Below are 25814 nucleotides of genomic sequence, written 5' to 3' on the forward strand. Positions count from 1 at the left end.
TGGCGTTGACTTGCTGGGTCATGGATAGTGAAGAGTCCAGGATGAATCCCAGGTTGCATGCGTGGTCGTAGGGTGTCGGTGCGGTTCCCAGTGTGGCAGGCCACCAGGAGGCGTGCCATGTGGAGGGGGTGGAGCTGAAGATGAGAACCTCAGTCTTGTCGGAATTCAGTTTCAGGCAGCTGTTCTTCATCCATTTGGCGATGGCCTTCATTCCTTCATGGAGGTTGGTCTTGGCGGTGTCCTTGGTGAGGGAGAGGATCAGCTGGGTGTCATCGGCGTATGACATGATGTTGAGGTCTGAGATCGGGTGATGTTAGCGAGCGGAGCCATGTAGACGTTGAAGAGGGTCCGGCTGAGGGACGAGGTACGCCGCAGATGATTTTGGTGGCTTCAGAGCGGAATGGAGGGAGGCGGACTCCAAGTTCTGCCAGTGAGAAAGGAAGTGATCCAGTCCAGGGCTCTGTCGCAGATACCTGCATCGCTGAGGTGTGTGCGTAGGGTGTGGTGGCAAACTGTGTCAAACGCGGCTGAGAGGTCCAGGAGGATGACGGCCGCTGTTTCGCCACTGTCTAGTGTGGTTCTGATGTCGTCGGTGGCGGCGATGAGGGCAGTTTAGGTGCTGTGGTTGTTGCGGAGTCTGGATTGGGATGGGTCCAGATTGTTGTTCTCCTCGAGGAAACGGGTCAGTTGTATGTTGACAATTTTCTCTATAACTTTTGCCAGGAAGGGGAGCAGGGAGATGGGCCTGAAGTTCTTGCGGTCCTTTGGGTCCACCTTAGGTTTCTTGAGGAGGATGTTGATCTCAGTGTGTTTCAGGCTCTCCGTGAAGGTGGTGGATTTGAAGGAACGGTCGATGATTTTCTGGAGTTGGGGTGTGATGACAGAGCTTGCTTTGTTGAAGATGTGGTGAGGGCAGGGGTCGGATGGTGAGCCGGAGTGGATGGTGTTCATGATTTTGATGGTGTCGTTCACGTGGGTGCAGGAGGCTGGTGAGTTTGTGTTGTCGGTGGTTGAAAGGGGGGTTAGAGTACTGAAGCTGTCATGGATGTCTGCAATCTTACGGTGGAAGAAGGTGGCTAGGGAGTCGCAGAGGTCTTATGATGGTGGGATGTCGTTGACGTTGGAGCCGGGGTTGGAGAGCTCCTTCACGATGTTGAAGAGCTCCTTGTGGTTGTTTGCATTGTCGATGCGTTCTTGGAAGGTGGTTCTCTTGGCGGTCCGGATGAGTTGGTGGTGTCTGCGGATGGCAGTCTTGAAGGCTGTGTGGTTGTCCAGTGTCTGACCTTGGTGCCACTTCTTTTAGAGTCTTCCGCATGTTTGCTTACATTCTTGGAGGTCGGCGGTGAACCAGAAGGCCTATCAGGTGTCTACTGGAAGGATTTTTGATTGGGGCAAGAGTGTTGGCACAGTTGTCGATCCATTGCAGGAGGTTGGGGGCTGCTGTGTCGGTGGTGTCAATGGGTGGGTTCTGGGAGAGGGTAGTGATCAGTTGGTCTTGTGTGACCTTGGGGTCTGTAAACGAGGGTCCCTCTGAGGGTGGTGCTTGGGTCAGTGTGGATCTGGAAGTGCAGGTGTTCGGTAGTGCTGAGGGTGTCTTCGGTGCTGGTCGTGATCCTGAGGGTGTTCTTGTGGACTACGGCGATGCCTCCTCCTCGTTTGTTGGAGCGGTCCCTGCAGATCTTGTAGCCGTCCAGGATGGCTACTGCGATGTCGGGCACTGAGGAGGGGTTCATCCAGGTCTGAGTCAGGAAGGCGACATCTGGGGAAGCTGAGTCGAATAGATTCCAAAGTTCGACGCCGTGTTTGTGGACGGAGCAGCTGTTGAGTAGGAGGCATCTGAGATGGTTGTGTCCTGCCCTGGTGGGTGGGTCGTTGGTGTGGAGGCTGGTGAAGGTGCTGTTCTGGCAGGAGAAGGGTCGGCGGGTGAGCTGCAGCGTGGCTTGATGGCAGGCAGGAGAGCGGCCAGTGTTGAGGGCGTGGAGGGTGGTGGTGTCGTAATGAAGACGGGTGTAGCGGTGGTGGGCAGGAAGTGAGAGCCAGGGGTCCTGGCACTGGGCGCGGTCCAGGCGCGGACGGGTGCCAACGGCACGCCCGCACAGCAGCTGCCGTTAAGTGGAGGGGGGGGGGGGGGACAGCTGGGAGCGAAAATGGTGTGAAATAAAGGGGGCGGGCCGTGGGGGCAGCAGTGGCAGGAGTGCAGCTGCGGGGGGAGAGAGAGGGAGGAGAGAGAGAGAGTGAGAGAGAGAGAGAGGAGAGAAAAACAGAGAAGTAAAGCAAAAGTCAAAAAGAGCACAGAGGAGAGCGAACGGCAAAAATGGGCACAAGGGGGCAGACATGGAAGAGAGAGTACACAGAGAGCAAAGCAGAGAAAAGGAGGAGAGAGGCTACCTAGTAGGAAAGCAGAGCTCTCCCACTAGACATCAGGGATGAGGCGCAGGCAGACACCTGCAGGTGGAGGAGGGCCTCGAACTCTTGACAGGGGTCAGGAGTTCAGAGGAACATGTGTGTTGCAAAGGCCAGAAGAGGAGTAGTGGTGTTGACAGCACCTATACTCGCTAGGCTGTGTCTTTCAAGAGCCCTATTCATGATGCTGTTAAAGCCTTCTCTCACTACAATGGCTCCCAAAGGAGCCTCAATAAGACCCACTCAAAGACCCTGCAGAAAGGCACTGGATACCTGTGGAGGGGCATACACACTTAGATATGCTAGTGTAGTGCTTCTCACTAATTCGAAAACCATAATGTATCTACTCTGTAGGATGGTCCACATGCTGTTTATGTGCAATGAGTTTTGCCATCAGAAGATTATGACTGGCATGAATCACCAATCCAAAACCATTGCTACCTAGGAATTAACACTTAGTGCCCATCAGACGTACTTCTCGAAACATAAGTATATCCGAGCCATAACTTTTTAGTGCTCGCAGTACAGCTCCAGTCTTAACCGTATTCAAGAGACAATAACATTCCATGTCAGGGACTGGATTCTCTGATTGGTTACTAAAGGACAATCTTTCTCCATCTCCCTCACATTGTGGTGAACACAGTTCCCTAAATGAAAATGTGGTCACTGCTGTGTGCATAACTAGCTAACTATAACCAAAAATTAATCCTTTGTCCATCTCTCTTCCCGTCCCACACTTCTCAACCAGAAGCATTTGCCAAAAATATTGGTTGGTAACACCACCCTTATGTACAGAAAACAGTTATACATTGTGTATTGCCCAGAACCCTCAACAGCGACCCTGAATCGGAACTCAAACTACTCTAATAACAATGTGTCTTAACAGGCCCATATGTCAATGTTGCCTTCACTGTTAATCTTAGTCCATGCTCAAAACTCTACATTTCTTGCCATATCTGGTATCACTCAAATCAGATGACTCTAACATTATGAGCTGACGCCCACTTGAGACATTCATCATTGCCAATCCTCTAATCCTGAGGTATGACAACCATTTGTGATAGGGGCTCCCTATGCTGCCAGCTGTGTCTCGTCAGGTCTGTCCTGCAACCTCTTAGGTTATGCTTGCGACTATATAGTAAATGGGCCCTGGGCATCCTCCTCTGTAAGGGATAAGTGTCAGTCTAACCTGCATACCCATCTGCACGAATTGCCACTATTTGTTTCTGTCTCTTGTAGCACTGACAAGAGTGTCCTCTTTAATCCTGGATCACTGTTCATTTGTTTGTGCTGCCAGCGTGTCTGTGAAATTGTGGTGGTCTGGGAATTTCCTTCAATAAGGTACAATCCCAGGCCACCTCAGGTGTTTCAAAAGAAAGTATTTGAAAAATTCCCTTGAGGATTGCTAGGTATAAGGGAATGTAGCTAGAGTCCCATCATTCTGAGTTTCTGCTTGATTTGCTAAAGGATTTCCTCTGTTGTTGTACCTGGCTCACAAAGTGTGGGAAAATTGTTATCTGCTTGGAGTCAAATAGGAATTTTCTTAGAACCGCATCTTGTAGCTTAGAATATGGTCAGGCGGGGCCTATGCGGGGGGCTTAGCACTCACCATGCAACACTCACAGTTATTGAGAAGGGACAGTGAAAGCCTTTCTTTTGGGAGAATATCCTGAACCCAAACCCCCCCCCCCGCCCTCTGGGAAATACAAGAATCTAAGTTTATTCCTCCTTGGGCATCCTCTACTCTATTTTACAGGCTACTAGAAGCTGTCTTTTGCCATGCTGCTGTTGAACTCTGTACCCTGACTGTCCCTCCGACCCACTCATTCGGTTTACTGCATTTCATATGTACTGACACAGCAGAGCCACACCCATTCCTACTTTGCTTGGTCTCCAATGCAGATTGTGAAGACTGAATCACTTGTAGGATGAGATCTGTTGAAGATAAACCCTCCGGACGCAGGGACGCAGTTTCAGCGACCTGCACCTCCCTGAGTTCTGTTGGCCTCACCTTTGAGGACTTCTGTCCAACGTCATTTAGTTGAAAATAAATTTGGCTTATTTAGGCACAGAACTGAAGGGAAGTGTTATTTAGCCACTGTCCACACGTTCTCCAAAGCTATTTGCTGGTAGCCTTGTCAGACTATACTTATGGTGCCTCTCCACAAAGTAACAAATCATTTAATTATAGAGGCCTCATCTCCCATTATTTCTGTCACCAAATTGATGCACCCTGGGTCAACCTTCAAAGCCCAGGTCCCTTATTACACCTGTTTTTTCACAGTCTCTTTATTTAAAAGGGCCCCGTGTCACCATGCACCACTCCTGCCTGGTTTTCCATCAAGGACTCAAGTTACTGAAGCCATGGCAAACTGTTACTATATTTCTAACATTTAGCTGCTTAGCAAAAACCTGGAAGTAGAAAAATAACTTTGCCAAGATCTGAAAGCATACAACATCTGTCATGTTCATCAATATATGTTCAGACCAGACAGGGAGTGGAAATCACATTGACAGACACCAGGGAAGACCTTCAACATTAACTGGATAATAATCATTGTTAAGTACTAATCTTTCTGGATTTGTTAACAACATACAGCACAGTTAATACCCATCTCCAAAGACTCGACTCTGGGCCCAATTTACAGGCTCTGCCATTCTTTGAATCCAAACTTTCCTAAAAGACCACTGCCAATATATATGAATCAGCAAATTAATTTCAACTACCAAACCTATTACAACTGTATGGTACGCTGTGAAGTATTTCCAGGACACAATCCGTCAAAACAATGTTTATTCCTTTTTAAGAAACGAAGCACGCCAAATGTTTCCAAATTTTATCACCCCAGCGCAGCACCAATCATCCGTCGCTCCTCCGCCCCCCAACTGCTGTTCGTCGACGTTCAGGATTCCTTGCGCACACCGTACGCGTTAGGAAAACCCGAACACCGAAGAACAGGCTTGTGCAAGCAATTAGTAAGATTCTAGATGCACGCGCAGCGGAAGATACTACATTTAGTTTTCCCTTTTTGAAAAACAAACAATCAAGACCAACCCTCTTACAAAAAAAAACATTAAACATCTCCCCCTTACATTACCATAAAGTACTGGTAACACTGGTGAATGAAAAAAAAAAGTCAGGTTATAATAAATATTACGTTTTACATTTCTCGATAGATATTAAAACTTGAGCAACACCAAGAAAAATCTCACTTAACGGTACCTCAAAGGTAAATTGTGCACTCTACAACTTTTCCTAACAGGCAACAGTTCAGAGCATGTGTCCACCACTTTAGGACTCAATGGTTCAACCCCACCAGATTTTTGTACATTCAAGGATTTCTTCACTTTTGTATTCTGTTCTAGCGGGTCGCTAGGTGGCAAAGGAACATCTTTTGGTCAAACTTTTACCACTTTTACCACTTTTACCACATTCCACCAGTTACGAACAGCATTACCACACACTTTGTCAACCCTCAAAGGTTCGGAAAACTTTGAGTCACCATTTTGACAAAACTAGACAGTTTGACCCGCACCCAATCACCAACCATGAATCGTAACTCTTTCACACTTCTTTTCTTGTCATAATGTTTTTGGTCTTTCTTGAGCTTTCCTCATACCCGAACGAACCTTGCAGTCAATGTGTTCCTTACACATAGAATGTTTGAAAAATTTGGACAACCAAGCTGGTCTAAATAGCGTGGCAGGCTTCCTCCCTCAGCGCTTCAACCGGAGACACCCTCGTGCTTGTATGGGGCGTTGTTCTGTAGAACCAAAGCATACTCTTTACAGCTGCATCAACCACACACCTATTAGCTAAAGCCCAATGGGCACGTTCACCAACCACTCTATTAAAGCGTTCAACCAAACCATTTGTTTGCTGTTGGTAAAGTGAACTCTTCATATGTTTGATAGCACAATCATTCAGACAATGTTCAACCTCACTTGAAACAAATTGGACCCCATTATCAGACACAAGTTCCTTGGGAAACCCCTCCTTCAAAAGACACAACTGACGTGGAATTAGCATGTCCAACAAACTTCACATGAGGCCACTTGGAAAAGTAGTCAATTACAACATAAGCATAACGTAATTTAGGTGGAAGTGAATTGAACAGCCCTAACAAATGGATACCAATCTTTTCCCACAGACCTGCCAGACATTCAATAGGCTTAAGCGGAGGAGTTGATGTCTTGAGGGTCTTATCACTGGTGGAACAGATGTGACCACATTTGACTAATGTTTCAATGTCTCTGTCCATTTGTGGCCACCAATAGTACTCTCACCCTTTTTTTTGTAAGAGTAGAACCAAAATGACCTTCATGTGCTTTTTCCAGAATAATAGATCTTATAACTTCCGGCGGTACAATTTTATCATTTCTCAGTAGTACACCATCTTCAATTGACAGTTCATCAGACACCTTAAAAAAAGGTTGAGCACTAAGATCCAAACTTTTCTCATGTGGCCATCCTTCCTTGACGTACGTTACGACTTTAGAGAGTACAGGATCATTTGTTGATGCTTCCTTCCAGTACGCTTCGGAAAATGACCCAGTACATTCCAATTCGATGACCACAATGAAACAATTTTCATCCTGAATATCCTCTTTCCCACCAACGTCTTTATCTCTCTAGGTATCCCATTACTAATCTGCGCTCACATTCTATCCTCCAGAAATGTGCACAACGGAAAAATCTAATTTTAACAACCTAGCTGCAAATCTTGCGTTTCTTGGTGTGCTACTTTTGACATTAGTACCATTCAAAATAGAAACTAAAGGCTTATGGTCTGTTTGGAGCAAAAAAATGTCTTCCCCACAGATAAGGTTTTAACTTCTCTATACCCCATCAACATGCTAATAATTCTTTTTCTATTACAGAATAGTGTATTTCATTTGGTCTGAGCACTCTTGACGCAAACCCAATGGTATGCTCTAGTTTTCCACTGATCTGCGTCAAAACAGCTCCAATGCCGAACTTGCTGGCATCCACAGTCAAACACTCCAAATCATGATCATAGGATTGTAATACATCAGCACTACCCAACCTTTGCTTAATGATATCAAACGCTTTTTCACATTCAGCATCTCACACAAAATCTGTTTTTGTTTTCAGTAGATTCGAAACGGGTCTGACTAGAGTCACAAAATTCTCAATAAACCTAGAATAGAACTCACAAAGTCCCAAAAAAGATTTGACACCAACTTTGTCCTGAGGTGCAGGTGCTTTCACAATCGCTTCTACAAGATCTGGTCTGGGATAAACACCTTCTGCAGTCAAGACATGCCCCAAATATTCTACTGACGTTTGAAGAAACTGACATTTTTCTCTTTTCAGCACAACCCCAGCACTATTACACCTTCTCAGGACTTGCATCAAAATTTCATCATGTTCACGTCCATCACCAGCATGGATCAATACATCATCCTGAAACACACACACTTTCTTTATGCCCTTAAGCAGCGTAGACATAACACTAATGCTGCCGACGACAGTCCGAATGGCATACGACAATATTGGTACGTCCCCCACGGGGAAACAAAGGCAGTGAAGTGATGAGAATCCGGTGTCAATTCTACCTGGAGATAAGCAGCAGCCAAGTCAAGTTTCGTAAAGAGTTTCGCTCCAGTAATGCAAGAGAGCATCTCACTAATCTTTGGCAGTGGATGGGAGTCCACCCAAGTCTCTCTGTTAAGAGCTCTCAAGTCGACACATACTCTTAGTTCACCATTTGTTTTCTTTGCCACAACCAAAAGGTGATAACCATAATGAAGAATCAACAGGTTTAATGATTCCCTCCATTCGTAAACTCTGCAATTCTTTTTCTAACTCATCTCCGACACTAAATGGTACACCTCTCAATTTATGTTTTATAGGAAAGGCATTATCTTTAACTTTTATTTTATGTGTAAAGCCTCTTAACCTACCTAATTCACCCGAAAAGACTCTAGGAAACTCATTAAGTAGATTTTCTCTATTGGAAGAATCTCTTATTACTGTTACCTGATCACCTGTACCTGGACGCAAAACCATGCCAAACAACCCTTGATGGAACCACCCCAAAATGTTCAATCCTTTTACAGGCACATATACCTTCCCAAAAATCTGTCATCCTTTGAAAACCAAGACATTTTCAAAGAAACCCACTAAATCAATCCTCCTACCTTCGTACGACACTGGTAACCTCTCTGGTGGGTTCAATTTTCGTGTGCCCCAATTTTGTTCAAATAACTCCTGAGTAATCATAGTGATTCTGGCACTCGAATCAGCTAACAACCTTAAATGTTTGTCACCTACCTGTACTAAAATGTAAGGATCAATGCACTGATCGGGATTACCACTTCTTATGTCATGGTCACTCACAGCCAGAATCATTTCTTGCATTTCACTCATCAACTCAACCATTCTGTCATCACTATCATCAACAACAGCATTAACCTTAGTGTTGCCACTTTTGCTACTTTGACACACTTTTGCAAAATGTACTCTTTTGCCACAATCTGCACAGAACATTCTTTGCTGGACAGATGTAGGAGGCTGGCCTGGCTTGTAGTGGGTACCAGAGGTACTTACACCTTGTGCCAGGTCCAGTTATCCCTTATTAGTGTAGAAGAGGTGTTTCTAGCAGCTTAGACTGCTAGAAGGTAGCTATGGCAAAGCAGCTTAGTCTGAACTAGGAGACATGTAAAGCTCCTACTATACCACTGGTGTCATATGCACAATATCATAAGAAAACACAATACACAGAATTACTAAAAATAAAGGTACTTTATTTTTATGACAATATGCCAAAAGTATATCAGTGAGTACCCTCAGTATTAGGATAAGTTATATACACAAGATATATGTACACAAACCAAAATTAGGTAAGTAATAGCAAGAAAAGTAATGCAAGCAGTGTAGAATTACAGTAGATTGCAATAGGAGCACATAGGTACAGGGGCAACAAAAACCATATACTCCAAAAGTGGAATGTGAACCACGAATGGACCCCAAACCTATGTGAGCTTGTAGAGGGTCGCTGGGACTGTAAGAAAACAATGAGGGTTAAAAAAATAGCCCACCCCAAGACCCTGAAAGGTAGGTGTAAAGTGCACCTACTACCCCCAGAGAGCACAGAAGTCGTGATAGGGGGATTCTGCAGGAAGAACAAACACCAGCAATGCAACAACAGTGGATTTCCGGACCCGAGTACCTGTAAGACAAGGGGACGAAGTCCAATAGTCGCGACAGTGTCGCGAGTGGGCAGGAGCCCAGGAAATGCCAGCTGAGGGTGCAAGGAAGCTGCCACCGGATGGAAGAAGCTTGGAGTTCTGCAAGAAAGAAGAGAGCTAGGGACTTTTCCTTTGGAAGACGGATGTCCCACGTCGCGATGAAGCTTGCAGAGGTGTTCCCATGCAGAAAGACCGCAAACAAGACTTGCTAGCTGCAAGGGTCGCGGTAGAGGTTTTTGAGTGCTGCTTTGGCCTAGGAGGGACCAGGATGTCGCCACATGGAGGAGGAGACAGAGGGCCCAGCAACTCAGGGAGCCCTCACGGAAGCAAGCAGCACCTGCAGAAGTACTCTTACAGGCACTTGGAAGAAGAGTGAACTGGAGTCCACGTGAGTCCCAGGACGCCAGAGGACAACTCAGAAGGTTGTGCACTGCAGGAAGGAGTGTCGGGGACCCAGGCTTGGCTGTGCATGAAGGAAATCCTGGAAGAGTGCACAGGAGCCGGAGCAGCTGCAAATCGCGCGGTACCCAACAATGCAGTCTAGCGTGGGGCGGCAAGGACTTACCTCCACCAAACTTGGACTGAAGAGTCACTGGACAGTGGGACTCACTTGGACCGAGTTGCTGAGTTCCAGGGACCACACTAGTCAGGATGAGGGGACCCAGAGGACCAGTGTTGCAGTCTTTTGGTGCCTGCGTTAGCAGGGGGAAGATTCCGTCGACCCACGGGAGATTTCTTCTGAGCTTCTGGTGCAGGGTGAAGGCAGGCTACCCCCAGAGCATGCACCACCTGGAAACAGTCGAGAAAGCCGGCAGGATGAGGCGATACAAGGTTGCTAGTAGTTGTCTTGCTACTTTGTTGTGGTTTTGCAGGCGTCCTGAGCAGTCAGCAGTCGATCCTTTGGTAGAAGGTGAAGAGGGAGATGCAGAGGAACTCTGATGAGCTCTTGCATTCATTATCTGGTGATTTCCCCAAAGCAGAGACCCTGAATAGCCAGAAAAGCAGGTTTGGCTACCTAGGAAGGAGGATTGACTACCAAGAGAGGTAAGAGCCTATCAGAAGGAGCTATCAGAAGGAGCCTCTGACGTCACCTGCTGGCACTGGCAGAGCAGTCCAGTGTGCCCCCAACACCTCGGTTTCCAAGATGGCAGAGGTCTGGTACACACTAGAGGAGCTCTGGGCACCTCCCCTGGGAGGTGCAGGTCAGGGGAGTGGTCACTCCCCTTTCCTTTGTCCAGTTTCGCGCCAGAGCAGGGCTGGGGGATCCCTGAACCGGTGTAGACTGGCTTATGCAGAGATGGGCACCATCTGTGCCCATCAAAGCATTTCCAGAGGCTGGGGGAGGCTACTCCTCCCCAGCCCTCACACCTATTTCCAAAGGGAGAGGGTGTTACACCCTCTCTCAGAGGAAGTCCTTTGTTCTGCCTTCCTGGGCCAGGGCTGCCTGGACCCCAGGAGGGCAGAAACCTGTCTGAGGGGTTGGCAGCAGCAGCTGCAGTGGAGAACCCGGAAAGGCAGTTTGGCAGTACCCGGGTTCTGTGCAAGAGACCCGGGGGATCATGGAATTGTCCCCGCAATACCAGAATGGTATTGGGGTGACAATTCCATAATCTTAGACATGTTACATGGCCATGTTCGGAGTTACCATTGTGACGCTATACATAGGTAGTGACCGATGTATAGTGCACGCGTGTAATGGTGTCCCTGCACTCACAAAGTCCGGGGAATTTGCCCTGAACGATGTGGGGGCACCTTGGCTAGTGCCAGGGTGCCCACACACTAAGTAACTTTGCACCCAACCTTCACCAGGTGAAGGTTAGACATATAGGTGACTTATAAGTTACTTAAGTGCAGTGGTAAATGGCTGTGAAATAACGTGGACGTTATTTCACGCAGGCTGCACTGGCAGGCCTGTGTAAGAATTGTCAGAGCTCCCTATGGGTGGCAAAAGAAATGCTGCAGCCCATAGGGATCTCCTGGAACCCCAATACCCTGGGTACCTCATTACCATATACTAGGGAATTATATGGGTGTACCAGTATGCCAATGTGAATTGGTAAATTTAGTCACTAGCCTGTTAGTGACAAATTTGGAAAGCAGAGAGAGCATGACCACTGAGGTTCTGGTTAGCAGAGCCTCAGTGAGACAGTTAGGCATCACACAGGGAAAACATACAGGGCGCATACTTATGAGCACTGGGGCCCTGCCTGGCAGGGTCCCAGTGACACAGACTAAAACAACATATATACAGTGAAATATGGGGGTAACATGCCAGGCAAGATGGTACTTTCCTACAACAGATCTTCCCTCCTTTTAGATGTGATGGATAACCACGCCTAAAGCATATGTTAGTTTGTTTGAAGAAACTATTGTGTTTGGCCACTTCTCCTTTGCTGGATGACGGAATGTTCATCTTGCGTCTGCCGTCAGATCTCTGGACTACATTACTTTGTTCAACTTGTGCATGTTCTAATTCTTTGGCTGATTTGATCGCAGTTTCAATAGTTTTTGCAACTCTGATCGAATCCAATAAAGATGGATCTCCCAAGGACAACAACTTCTGTTTGATAGACTTATCCGAACAGTGACAAATGAATTGGTCACGTATTAACTGATCAGGAAATGTTTCGAAACGACAATCTGAAGCCAGTTTCCTCAATGCAGATATGTAAGTATTGACATCTTCTTCACCTTTCTGTTCCCTCCTAAAAAATGTATGTCTCGCTATGACCAAACTTGGTGGAGCATCAAATTTGGTAACCAGTTTCTTAAGAGCTTCTTCAAATTCGTCAAGTTCTTTGCCGTTTTTCAGCTGAATATCAGGTAAATGTTTAAACACGGATCTTACCTCGAATCCTAAGGAATGCAGTAACAAACATTTTTTCCTTTCAGGTCTGAACGTGGATGCTCCAATAGCACCCAAATACGTTTCAAAAGCATCATATGACTGTTTCCATGGTATAGCCGGCTCTCGAGGTGTTTCCAAAAATGGTGGCGGAGGGTTAACAGACTGCATGACTGCTAGATGGAGTAAGAATGTCACTTAGAACAATGTAAAACCAAGATTGCAAAGTCTTTAACAACTTACCAACCTCGCAGTAAGTTTTAAACTGAAAAAAGTCATAGAATCCTTGGTTAAAATTACTGTTTAAAGATGGCTGCCATGTTTGCTTAGGAATCAGGACTTCCTGTAGATACACCCTTTGACTAGAGGGTCATGGGAGAAACAGCAGGCAGTTTTGGTTAAGTTTCCCTGTGATTGACGTTGCTCAGGGGGTCCACAAGGATTAAAGTAGAAGAGAACAATAGGCACGTGTGGGCCTCGCAGGAACAATGTGATAGCCTGGGGTGATTCAGCTCCACAGCTCGTCGCCACATATGGTAAGCTGTGAAGTATTTCCAGGACACATAGGTGGTCATTCCAACCCTGGCGGTCCATGACCGCCGGGTTGGAGGACCGCGGGAGCACCGCCGACAGGCCGGCGGTGCTCCAATGGGCATTACGACCGCGGCGGTAAAGCCGCGGTCGGACCGGCAACACTGGCGGGCTCCCGCCAGTGTACCGCCGCCCATTGGAATCCTCCAAGGCGGCGCAGCTAGCTGCGCCGCCGAGGGGATTCCGACCCCCCCTACCGCCATCCAGTTCCCGGCGGTTCTCCCGCCGGGAACCGGATGGCGGTAGGGGGGGTCGCGGGGCCCCTGGGGGCCCCTGCAGTGCCCATGCCACTGGCATTGGCACTGCAGGGGCCCCCGTAAGAGGGCCCCTAAATGTATTTCACTGTCTGCTGCGCAGACAGTGAAATACGCGACGGGTGCAACTGCACCCGTCGCACAGCTTCCACTCCGCCGGCTCGATTCCGAGCCGGCTTCATCGTGGAAGCCTCTTTCCCGCTGGGCTGGCGGGCGGCCTGAAGGCGGCCGCCCGCCAGCCCAGCGGGAAAGTCAGAATTACCGCTGCGGTCTTTCGACCGCGGAACGGTAACCTGACGGCGGGACTTTGGCGGGCAGCCTCCGCCGCCCGCCAAGGTCCGAATGAGGGCCATAATCTGTCAAAACAATGTTTATTCCTTTTCAAGAAAAGAAGCACGTCAAATGTTTCCAAATTTTATTACCCCAGCGCAGATCTGTCGCTCCTCAACTGCCGTTCATCGACGTTCAGTATTCCTCGCACACACCGCATGCATAAGGAAAACCCGAACACCGAAGAACAGGCTCGTGCGAGCGGCTCCGCTGTGCGTGCAAGCAATTAGTAAGATTCTAGATGCACATGCAGCGGAAGATACTACAAACTGTTTCTCCCCACTGTGGTACCGTACCCATTTGCCGCTTCTCTTCAGCCCTGTATGCAGTCTCTACCAGAAGTAATTTTCCAATATCAACTACATTGTCAAATGTACGCAGACGACACGAGCCCACATTGGAATTCCCAACAATCTGGAATTCCCCTCAAAGATCAAATGGGGCCTCATGCATGTCCTCTTTTGGATAAAAGAGAATGTCTTATTCTTTAGCGGGTCCAACACCAAATTAGTAATGACAGAAACTATGACAACTGAGATTAAAGGAAACATGTAGAAGACCAATGGAAGAGGATGGGGAAGGCAGAGAAGAAGAGGAAAGACGGGAGAAAAGGGAAAGGGAGATTAGGAGTAGAAGGGAACCCAAATTACCAATGCTGCACGATGTGGTTACACACATTGCAGCAGGAGTGTGAATGTTTTAGCTTGTAAAATTTGTAATAAAGTCTTTAAACAGTGTTATTCAAGACACTGTCCTTTACACGTTACTTCATTAGGCAGAGACGCCACTTAAAATGTTTAGTGAAGATTTGATGCAGATGACAAGTGAAAATAATGACATTTGAGGACTGGTCCATACCAATCAACTTCAGTCTTAATTGAGAGAAAACATGAAGAATAGATTCACTGCAGCATGGAATAGAAAGGACTTATTCTACATTTTAAGGCAAAGTTTCACAAAGTCTTCCATGGTATCAAAATTACCAGTGAATTTTTCACTATCGACTATTTGTATGAGTGGCAGGTTACTACTCGTTAATGCACAATAAGTGTATGTGTGTTCTCTCTCATTCTCTCTCTCATAACTAGGGTCTTCTGTGAGGCATAGGTGGAATATAACCAGACAGATTATCACTACGATACCATAAGGCTATGTATGCATCTGGTCTTTTCCTTCTTGCATTCCATTCAGTTGATACTTCTACTGCGTCTCCTTCAAAGTTGTCCAGATGTCTTGGTCTTTATCACTAGGTGTATTAGTGTGTGGTCGCTGGTGGTCATAGAGAGGGAGCCAGTGAAATTCTGTTACTCAGTAACCTCGCCTCAAATGACCGAGTTAACCTTTTCAAAACAGTTGTTGACAAGGATATCAGTTAGTCATACCTTACCTTCACTGCAGAGAGTGACTTATCTTACAGTTATATTTCTGGTGCAGTGACCCACTTGTTGATGCCTTTTTTTGGGTAAAGTGCTCATTCAATCCAAATCAAATATCATAACTACAAAATTCTCATCAGCCTCACTGATAACTACAATTGTTAGCATCATGTTTTAAATACATTGTGGAGGTGTGGCCAGCACATCATAAATGTAAGCTCTTTCAGTTTCATACGACTCATGTGTTGATCTATGCATTTCAAAAAATGCTGGGCAGGTAGGTTTCAGCCTTGACTTAAATATAGGTAGGCAAACTGGATGTCGGCTGGTCCCAAGGCGATTATTTTAAAATTGCTATTAGCATTTCTTTTAAATTATTTCTGAAGTGTTCCATTGGGCTTCAAATATTTTAGAGGAAACAAATGAATATCAGAGGACATTGTGGCTTTATCAAGTAAAACTGCAATCACAGGAAACCAGGTAACAGATGCACTAAATACTGATAGCAAAAAAAGAAAATGTCACAATATACAATCAATATTTTTGTGACTAGTATAGAATTTTTCAAACAAACCTATGTACTAATAGGTCAATTCATAAAATTAAAAAAGCAGCCTGTTTTCCTTAAATAAAACAATGTTTTTATTATTCTTTTTTTTTTTTTACTTTGAGAGTTGGCAATGATCCCTTGGACCACTGCCTACTTGCCAACACACTTTTGTTTCGCAAAGGGTGAGGGGTCCCAGAGGGACCAAGTTGTCACCCCAACTTGGGAGTCACTAGTTTTTCAATGTTTTGTGGCCAGATCACTCTCACAAAACATTGATACATCACATATCGATTGGGTCCTTACAAGGGAAACCTTGAGACCCCAATACCATTTTAAAAGTCACTAAAAGTTAGACTCCTAAAACGGGATTGGTACATTAGAAAAACCATGTCTACCGCTGCAAACTCCGAATCAGAGTGTTTGTGATTTTAAAAATGCTTTGCACATCTGGCCCCAAGAGCTCTACTTGAGTTTTTTGACAGAAATGACTTGTACATATAGTTATGACCTGACTAAATCAATGTAAATCGCCCACTTCAATACTCATATCCCTAACAATGCAAGGAGTACAAATGCTAAGGAATCCACTAAATATCACTGTCTCAAAATGAATAAATACAGACATACATGTTAAAATAAGCACACATGCTCTGTGGTCATGGGGAGTGCGATGGCAAAAATCATATATTTATTGAACTTTAAGAATACAGTAATATTGCTTGCTAGACTTGGCCCTTTGTGCAGGGTCATCTCCACACATTTTGTCTTCATCCTCATGTTTTCTGAACCTGGTTTTGCCTTTCGACTCTGAATACTTTACCACTGCTAACCAGTACTAAAGTTCTTGTGCTGTTTTCCTTAAACAGGGTAACACTGGCTTACACCCAATTGGCACAAATATATTTACTTGGACGTCCCTAGAAAATTGGTACTACAAGTACCCAGGGTCTGTAAATGAAATGCTACTAGTGGTCCTGCAGCACTGATTGTGCGTAAGTAGGCCTTTAAACACGTCTCAGGCCTGCCACAGCCAGCCTGTGTGTGTGCAGTTTTAAATGGCCATTTGAAACTGGCAAAACTAAGCCTTCTGCTAGGCCTCAACCTTCATTTTTAATGGATATACGTCATGCCTAGGGTAGGCCCTAAGCAGCCCATAGAGCAGGGAGCAGTGTATTTTAAAAAGTTGGACATATCCTGCTAGTGAAAAACTCTTATATTTGTTTTTCACTACTGCAAGGCGTACCTCTCTCATGGAATGAATTTGGGTTACCTTATTACATTTAAAAAGTGACACGCTTTAATTGGAGCCTCTAGAAATGTCAAGATTGGTGTCTAAAGGTTTGTAATTTAAAATCCTCTTTAATGGTAAAGTCCAATTCCAAGTCACAGTTATGAAAATGCCACTTTTAGAAAGTTGGCATCTTCTTGTCCCAGCTATTTGATGCCTACAGCCTGTTCCTGGGTCACATGACTAGGTGTAGCTGGCAGCTTGTTTTGTGTATTACTCCCAGACAGTGAGACGAAGGGGGGGATGGGTGTTGGCAGGATGGGCCATCTCTGACTTGATTGGGAGAGGGGGGTGGTCACAGCTGTCACCACACTTGCCAATCACAATGACTCTACCTCAGCACCACCACAAAGCAATTAACAGTAGTATTCGGTGTCCCCCAGAGCCAGAGCAGGGAAGGAGGAAGCTCCAGACACTTCAGGTAGTTGAAGACTCTAGAAACGTCTCCTACTTCAAAGATGGCACCAAGGATAAATAGTGGACTCCCAGACCAAACTATTCAGTACACCTCTGGACCTGGGGATACTACAGAAGGACTGCTGTGCTGCTCTGCAGCAAGAAGGACTGCTACTGTGTGGATCTGCTGCCTGAGAAGGGAGACTGGACCAGCACCCTTCATCTCAAGCAGAAGTGCCTCCAAGAGTCCGCTAACTGACCTCCTGTTCTGAGACAGGGCCATAAGCTCCCAGAGGACTCCCAGTATCTGCCTAGGTGATCTGCTTGCTGGTCCGGCAACTGTACCTGCCTAATCCCAGCTGGCCTGTGCTGGATTGGGTTCCTGATCCCCAACTGGTGCCCCTCAGGTTCTCAATCCTTCGTGTGGCATCAGTTGAGTTCTTCCTGACGTTCTGGGCTCTTTGAGTCTGTGCCTGTTCATGCCAGGATCTAGTTGCCAGCCAATGCAAGACTTGCACTCTGTGCTGGAACACTGACAGCCCGCAGTGACCGCCAATGTGAATCTTTACTAACAACCATTTGCGACATCTGATGGAATCTTTTCATTACAGCGACAACGAACCGCGACAGCCAAGCCTGCTCCTTGCACTACAGAAATGACCATCCACACGGCCAGATAAGTACAAGTGCCAATTTGTGCTTTTAGGTTCTATATTTACTTGGCACCTTTAAAATTAAATTTCTCTGGCTTTACTGCCTGTGTATTTGTTGTTTTAGTATCAAATAATGCATTACATGTTACTCATTTTTCTAAATTGGTGTGGGACTTGTCTTGTGTTGTCACCTCATTACTGTTTCATGTGCTGAAAACTTATGTTAAGCCTGATTGCGTTTGTGTCAAGTCATCAGAGGGCTAAACACAGGTTAATCTGGGGTTGTCTGCAGCTTCACCTTGACAAGGACTGTGGTTGCTTCTTGAGTAGGGTTTTACTCCTCTCAACCAGTAACCCAATTCCCAACAGGTCACAATAACTTCAAGCCACAAACTGGCTACGTTATAGTGCTTTCCTTCTAACTTTCAGCTGTGCTGCTGTATAACACAGCTAAAGCATATTGGCAAAGCTGGTAGCCCTCGTAGGCGAGACCTATTGGCTGTGCCACTTCTTGTTTTTGTTTTCTGCAGATGAAAAACTTGAATTTTGAGAGGAGCAATTAATCGAAAATGTAATGGAACATATGATTTGTAGGTTTTCATTGTCTACATTTTCTTTGATCAATTGTGTGTTCAATAGAAGTATTCTTCTTCAATACCAATTAGTAGGATTCTTTCTGAGACCATAATCTCAAGCGCAATACTGGAATTTCAGCCACGAGAATTTGTTCAGATGAACCAGTTATTTTCAAAATGGAAAGTCATTCAAACAACAAACTAAGAAAGCTTCTTACCTTAACTTCAATAAAGTCTGGTTTCCCAACAGCCACCAGTTCAGCATAGGCTTTCAGTTCATCAACATTCCAAGCCTTTACCAGGGTCAGTCTGTAAACTGTGCGTTGTTGCTAACAAGAAAATATGTAGTTTAATTAAAAAAAATGTCTCCTTATTCCACAAATGTCACTTCATAATTAGCATCTGCTATACTCAACTTTAGAGTCACTGAAATCAGGCGAGGATCCCAGGGGATTTTACTAGTTTATAATTTTATAATCTTCTCTCATGATCAAGGAAAATATCTCAGCAATCCCTTCTAACACAGCAGAACACATGAGTTTCAGGTTTTAGACATGTACTACTACCTACAAAATAGCACTTAAATTATTTTTGAGTAGCGATGGAAGGTTGGCTGCGGGTATTTCAAGAAGGACTGTAAGAGATCTGCAGAAGTCACCAAGACTGGAAAACAATAATACTGATCACAACCCCTTCTCTTCAGCACTAGATCACCGATAGATTTATGTATGGTTGTGTGATTAGAGTGGAAAGGAAGTGATGTTTCAAGGATGGATAGCATGTTTAAAAATCCAACAGCAAACACAAATGTGAGATCTCATGGTGTTGGAGATCATGTAAACGCATGGAACATTAATTCTAAGAATTTTTTTTGTAGATCACAGTTTCTGATTAGTAGAAAAGGCCATCACTGAGAGCCAAATATCAAATTCAGCTACTTGCTTTTTTTGGGACACTTGTGGTTGCCCTTCTTACTACTTAGCTAATACTCAAATTCTTACCAACTACCACAAAAATGGACAAAGTGGCAAAAATAGAAGTATCTGGTAAAGAGTGTACCAGCCCCAAAGCGAAGACAGGGTGGGAAGGAGCCGTGACCATTTTTTGTTCTCGTGGGGTAGATGGGGCATCTCAGTAAAGATGGGTGAAGGCACTTTTAATAACCACCCAGGTAACCTATCCCTTGCGTTACCTGGTGAATGACTATACGTAACAGTGAAATGCAGGTTTGGATAAAATGAGAACGTAAGTGCCATTCTTGCTGTTAGAAAATGCCTCATTTGTGATCACCCCATGTTTTTAGGGCTTATGTTACTGGTTTTTGAACTCTATGCACTGCAAAACCAATCCATGTGCTCTGATCCCCAAAACATGACAAAACTGGCTAATACTTAACAGGCAAATTATACTTTCCTGCAATGCCCAGGTACGTGGTGTAGATAATACACCAGAGGCATTGAAGATAAATGCCACCTGTGGACTTCACCCCATACTGTGCCATCAACTAGGCTGGAGAGGAAAATATGGCTTCAGGCCTAAATATGTAGCCTGTTATGTTGATTTGTAGAGCGCGCTAATCACCTGTGAGGGTATCCAGCTGCTAAAGCAGGAGTAAGGCGAGAGGTCGCCACTGGTCATTCGTATTGTCTTCAGTTTCTTGTAGAACTCAAGTGAGGACGTGGCTTTGATGTGCTGAGGGAGTTTGTTCCAATGTTTGGGTGTGACATAGAACATAGCTTTTGCGATGGCAAGGGTGTTGGCATGAGTGACAGTGAGGGTGAGAGTATGTTTCTGGCTGGCTGAAGTATATTTAACTGTTCAGGTATGCTGGTCCGGTGCTGTGCAAGGTTTTGTATGTGTGCGTGTGAGGAGTTTGAACTGGCTGCATTTGTGAATGGAGAGTCAATGAAGCTCTCTGAGGTGTGGGGATATGTGAGTATGATGTGGTACATGAGGAGTGTTGCGGAGGTGTTCTGGATGGGCTGGAGTCACTGTGTGAGCTGCTTGGAGATTCCGGTGTAGAGTGCATTGCAGTAGTGGAGTCTGCCAGTGATAAGTGCTTACGTGATGGTTCATCTGGTGTTACGTGGCAGCCATATGAAGAACTTTCAGAGCATGTGGAAGCAGGCAGTGCTCACTGAACTGACTTGTGCAGTCATGTTTAGCTTGTTGTCCAGAGTGATTCCCAAGTTTCTGGGATGGTCGGCTGGTGCTGCAGCTTTAAAACCTTGCAGACAGACCCTACATTTGAACATTAAGTAAATCACTCCACGGATTCGCAGGCATGTGAAAGTATGTGGGCTAGGCATACCAGGGGTGAACTACCGAGAGGGAGAAAGAAACAGAACTGAAAAGCTGATTGGCTTTTCATATCCTATCTCAAAAGGTATTCTAAATTACAAACAGGATACCATCTGGGAGGATTTTGCGCTTTACAAATACTCATAACATGGCATAAAAGGGTTATTCTGATATTCATGAAAAATAACCATTACATTATTACACCCTCATGCTCAGCAAAACAGATGCAACACAAAAGCCACAGGTGTGTGTTTACTGCAATCCTATTTGATGTCTCAAACCGAGAGGTTACAGAAGTCTCAGAAGATCAGGACATTTTATTTCCATGCCATATTCTTCGTTGCGTTCTGTCACCTACCTCATTCATGAGGTTTCATTTCAAAACTATTGCAGCAATAAATCTTGCCAGCAAAATCATTAAAGCTCACAACAGCTGGCAGAGGACGAATGGCTTACTTGTTTACATCTGACAGGTGTTTCCGAACGTACAGAGGCAACATCGATTATGGATTTCAACATCTGCTGCAGATCTCTCCCTCTATGTTCTATTCTTTTAAATTCAATTTTGTCTTTCAGCTGCCAAACAAAGCTCTCCAGGGCAGAATCTAAAACCAATTATGCTAATAACAAATACTTCTCAGGTGCGCCGGATGCCTCAGAAGAGTTTAACTAAGAAGGTTTTACTGCAGTGAAACACTTTGCTGTGAAGCACTGATTGGCACAGAAGAATATCAGTGCACCCTGGTTAAAAGCAATTAGCAGGGCGTAGCATGGTCAGTATGTTTATGGGGGTGGGGAGGTGGGAGCCGACCCTCAAGAGTTTCAAACAATCAGGCTGGCACATAATGGTAAAATACATCATACAACAATCGGGACGCACAGAGGGGCAGTGGAAAGGGACAGTAATGAGGATAGGTAGGGTACTAAGTAGAAAATACACATTATTTTGTAAAAGAACCAACACTTTTGAAGTTTTTCCAGAGAATGTGCGTCCGGTTTTGTCTGTGTTTATGTAAAAATTCCTGGTGAAATTGGCTAGTGGGATCATGTAAATGTTGAACAGTGTGGGGCTGAGAGAGGACCCTTGGGGGACTCCGCAGATGATCTTGGTGCTGGTGGATTGGAAAGGTGGGAGGTGGACTCTCTGGGTCCAGTCAGTGAGGAAGGAGGTGAGCCAGTCTAAGGCTTTGTGGCGAATTCCTATGTTGTGGAGGCGTGTGCGGAGTGTGTGGTGGCAGACAAGTGTCAAAGGCTGTGGAGAGGTCTAGAAGGATGAGTGCGACGGTCTCGCCTTTGTCGACTTTGGTCCTAATGTCGTCATTGCATGCGATGAGGGCGGTTTCCATGCTGTGGTTCTTGAGGAACCTGGATTGTGAGGGGTCGAGAGTGTTGGTTTCTTCGAGGTAGTGGGATAGGCGGGTGTTGACTAGTTTCTCTGCAACCTTGGCAGGGAAGGGGAGGAGGGAGATGGGGCGATAGTTGGAGAGGATCTCTGGGTCAGCTTTTTTTTTTTTTTTTTTTTTTAATGAGAGCAGTGATTTCCACGTGCTTCCAGGGGTCTGGGTAGGTGGCGGCGTTAAAGGAGGAGTTGATTATGTTGCGGAGTATGGGGGCGATGGTTGGGCTGGCTGCGTTGTAGATGCGTTGTGGGCAGGGGTTGGGGTTGGAGGGGGATCCGGAGTGGATGGAGTTCATGGTTATTTTTGGTTTCTTTGTGTGTGGTGGGGGCCCAGGTGGTGAGTGTGGTGGGGGGGATCATGAGTGGGTGTGTGTGGTATGAAGCTGTTGTGGATGTCCAGGATTTTGTGGTGGAAGTGGTTGGAGAGGGCGTCACATAGGGGCTGTGTGTGTGAAGGGTCTATGTTGCTGGCTTTGGGTTTGGCTAGTTCATTAATGATGGGGAAGAGTTCTTTGCTGTTTTGAGAGTTGTTGTCAAGGCGTGTCTTGTAGTGGTCTCTTTTGGCGGTGCGTATGAGTTGGTGAAGGGTGCTAATGGTGGCTTTGAGGGTGGAGAAGTTGGTTGTATAGGGTTCTTGTTGCCATATTTTCTCCGCTTGGTGGCATTTGCGCTTGGAGTCTTGGAGTTCGGGGGTGAACCATGGGGCGTTCTTGATGTTGTGGGTGGCGATCTGTTTTCTGAGGGGGGCTAGTGTGTCTGCGCAGGTGGTGATCCATTTTGAGAGGTTGTGGACTCCTGTGTTGGGGTCGTTGGTGTGGAGGGGGGGGATTGTGAGCCAGTTGGGAGTTCAGGCGTTCTGTGGGGATCTTGTCCCACATGCGGTAGGGTGTGGTGTGTTGATGGTGGTGTGTGGGGGGTTCGGCGAAGGAGAAGTGGACGCAGTGGTGGTCAGTCCAGAGGAGTTCGGTGGTGTGGGTGTAGGCTATGTGTTGGCTTGAGATGAAAATTGCGTCGAGCGTGTGTCCTACTGAGTGGGTGGGTGCATTGACTAGTTGTTTGAGTCCGAGGTTGGTGAGGTTGTCTATGAGGGATGTTGAGTTGTGGTCTTGTAGGTTCTCCAAGTGAAAGTTGAAATCACCGAGGAGGATGTAGTCTGTGGAGGTGAGGGCATGCGAGCTGATGGTGTCGGCGATGGTGCCGCAGAAGGCGGGGCGTGGTCCTGGTGGTCTGTAGATTAGTGTACCTCTGAGGGTGGACTTGTTGTTAATGTGGATTAGGAAGTGCATGTGTCCCGTGTTTTCAATAGTGTCTTTGGAGCTGGTGGTGACTTTGATGGTGTCCCTGTATAGGATGGCGATGCCACCCCCTGTCCTGTTGAGGCGGTCTTTGTGTTGGAGTTTGTATCCCTTGGGGGTGGCGATGGCCATGTCTGGTTCCGAGGAGGGGTTGGTCCAGGTTTGCATGAGGAAGGTGATGTCGGTGAGTGTGATGTGATGAGGTCCCAGAGTTCTATGGCATGTTTGTGAAGGGAGCGGGTGTTGAGGAGCAGGCAGTTGAGGCGGTTGTGGTGGGTGGCGTTGGTGTGGTGCACGAGGGTGTTGCGGTGTGTGTTCTAGTTGTGGGGTGGTGTGCTGCGGGGCTGGTTGGTGGGAGCAGAGCAGGTGTGTGTTGCGTTGGGGGTTTTATGTGTGTTGTCGGGGGGTCGCTGTGGTTGGTGTGTGGTGTGAGGGAGGAGGAGCAGGAAAAATGACAGGTGTGTCATGTGAAGGGGCCATGAGTGTGTTTGGGGCTGGAAAGGGTGCAGGTGGGGAGAGGGCCTGGGTTGAGTGAGTGGAGGATGAGGGGGGAGTAGGCTTGTCTGCGAGGGCCAGGGGGACTGGCGCTGGGCGCTGTCTTGGCACGGACGGGTGCAGACAGGCTTGCCTTTGGAACGCCTTCGGCGCGCCCGCACCGCGGCTTCCATAAATGGGGGGAGGGAGGGAGTGGCAGCTGGGAGGAGGGAGGGCTGGACGAATGGGAAAGGCTGGGGCCGCAGGGGATGGCAGCAGCGGGAAAAAAGAAAGAAACTGAGGTGAGGTGGAGGAGGGAGGCGGGAGGGGCCGCAGCGGCTGGGGAGCTGGAACGGAGCAGAGATGACAATGGGGACGGAACGGTGAGGTGGAGGAGGGAGGCGGGAAGGGACGCAGGGGACGCAGCGGCTGGGGAAGCTGGAACGGAGCAGAGACAACAATGGGGACAGAACGGTGAGGTGGTGGCGCTGGGCGGCGGAGCAGGGAGCGACCTGCCTGCTAATGCAGGGTTAAGGGTTGCTCCTCGTTACCGCGCCGCGGATTCCATAAATGGGGGGAGGGAGTGGCAGCTGGGAGGAGGGACGGCTGGACGAATGGGAAGGCTGGGGGGTGGGACCGCAGGGGATGGCAGCGGCGGGAAAAAAGAAAGAAACATAGGTGAGGTGGAGGAGGGAGGCGGGAGGTGCCGCAGGGGATGCAGTGGCTTGGGAGTTGGAACGGAGCAGAGACAACAATGGGGACGGAATGGTGAGGTGGAGGAGGGAGGTGGGAGGGGACGCAGTGGCTGGGGAAGCTGGAATGAAGAAGAGACAACAATGGGGACGGAACGGTGAGGTGGTGGCGCTGGGCGGCGGAGCAGGGAGCAACCTGCCTGCTATTGAGGGTCAAGGGTTGCTCCTTGTTACCGCGCCACGGCTTCCAAAAATGGGGGAAGGGAGGGAGTGGCAGCTGGGAGGAGCGAGGGCTGGACGAATGGGAAGGCTGGGGCTGCATGGGATGGCAGCAGCGGGGAAAAAAGAAAGAAACGGAGGTGAGGTGGAGGAGGGAGGCGGGAGGGGCCGCAGCGGCTAGGGAGCTGGAACGGAGCAGAGACAACAATGGGGACGGAACGGTGAGGTGGAGGAGCGAGGCGGGAGGGGCCGCAGCGGCTGGAGAAGCTGGAACGGAGCAGAGACAACAATGGGGACGGAACGGTGAGGTGGTGGCGCTGGGCGGCGTAGCGGGGAGCGACCTGTCTGCTAATGCAGGGCCAAGGCACTCAACGAGCCATTACTTTAAGTTTCTTCTTTCCCAAAAAACTGTTTGTGTTTTATTGAGATAATAGCACATTTGTTTTGATAATTACAGTCAGGATAGGCATTCCATAAGCGCAACAGCACCACTGCTCTTTGGTGAAGCAGGATGATGTTAACTGCACATAAAACTTTATATGGGTGGTACCCAACTTTGGAGAGAACAATCGTATTTATTCAGTGATATCACTAAGTAGGCTGCTGATCTTGAAGAATAGCTATGTGATCACTTCAAGGAACAGCGAGCTATTAATTTATAATTAGCAGGATCGTCACCAGTTCCTATTTTAGGTCTCGCTACACACAGCTACAGTCTCCTAGTACTCATGTCATCTTATACCAAATGCACAAAGATTAGGCTTTTGCTCAGCACTGAAAAGGCATTGGCTTGTTTGGGTTGGCATCCCGCAGCCATGGCTTGACTGAAATATCTGACCCTTTTTCAGCTCCCAGGAGACTGAAAATAAAGTGGGAGAAAAAGCGAGCCAAGAGACACTTACATGTAATCCAAAGGGCAACTACATAGCATATGGAGAGTAGGATATTTAAAACTCTA

At 46.9% G+C, this 25814-nt stretch overlaps 1 protein-coding gene across 1 annotated transcript in view; it reads right to left on the minus strand.

Moving 5' to 3' along the window:
* Positions 1-25814, minus strand: part of LOC138286550 (S-adenosyl-L-methionine-dependent tRNA 4-demethylwyosine synthase TYW1-like) — a 490050-nt gene that overhangs the window by 107908 nt on the left and 356328 nt on the right. The window contains exon 14 of the mRNA XM_069226929.1: positions 18695-18805. Coding sequence (XP_069083030.1) covers positions 18695-18805 — 111 coding nt within the window. The remainder of the gene's footprint in view (positions 1-18694; positions 18806-25814) is intronic.

The sequence above is a fragment of the Pleurodeles waltl genome, chromosome 3_2 (assembly GCF_031143425.1).
Source record: "Pleurodeles waltl isolate 20211129_DDA chromosome 3_2, aPleWal1.hap1.20221129, whole genome shotgun sequence".
NCBI lineage: Eukaryota > Metazoa > Chordata > Amphibia > Caudata > Salamandridae > Pleurodeles > Pleurodeles waltl.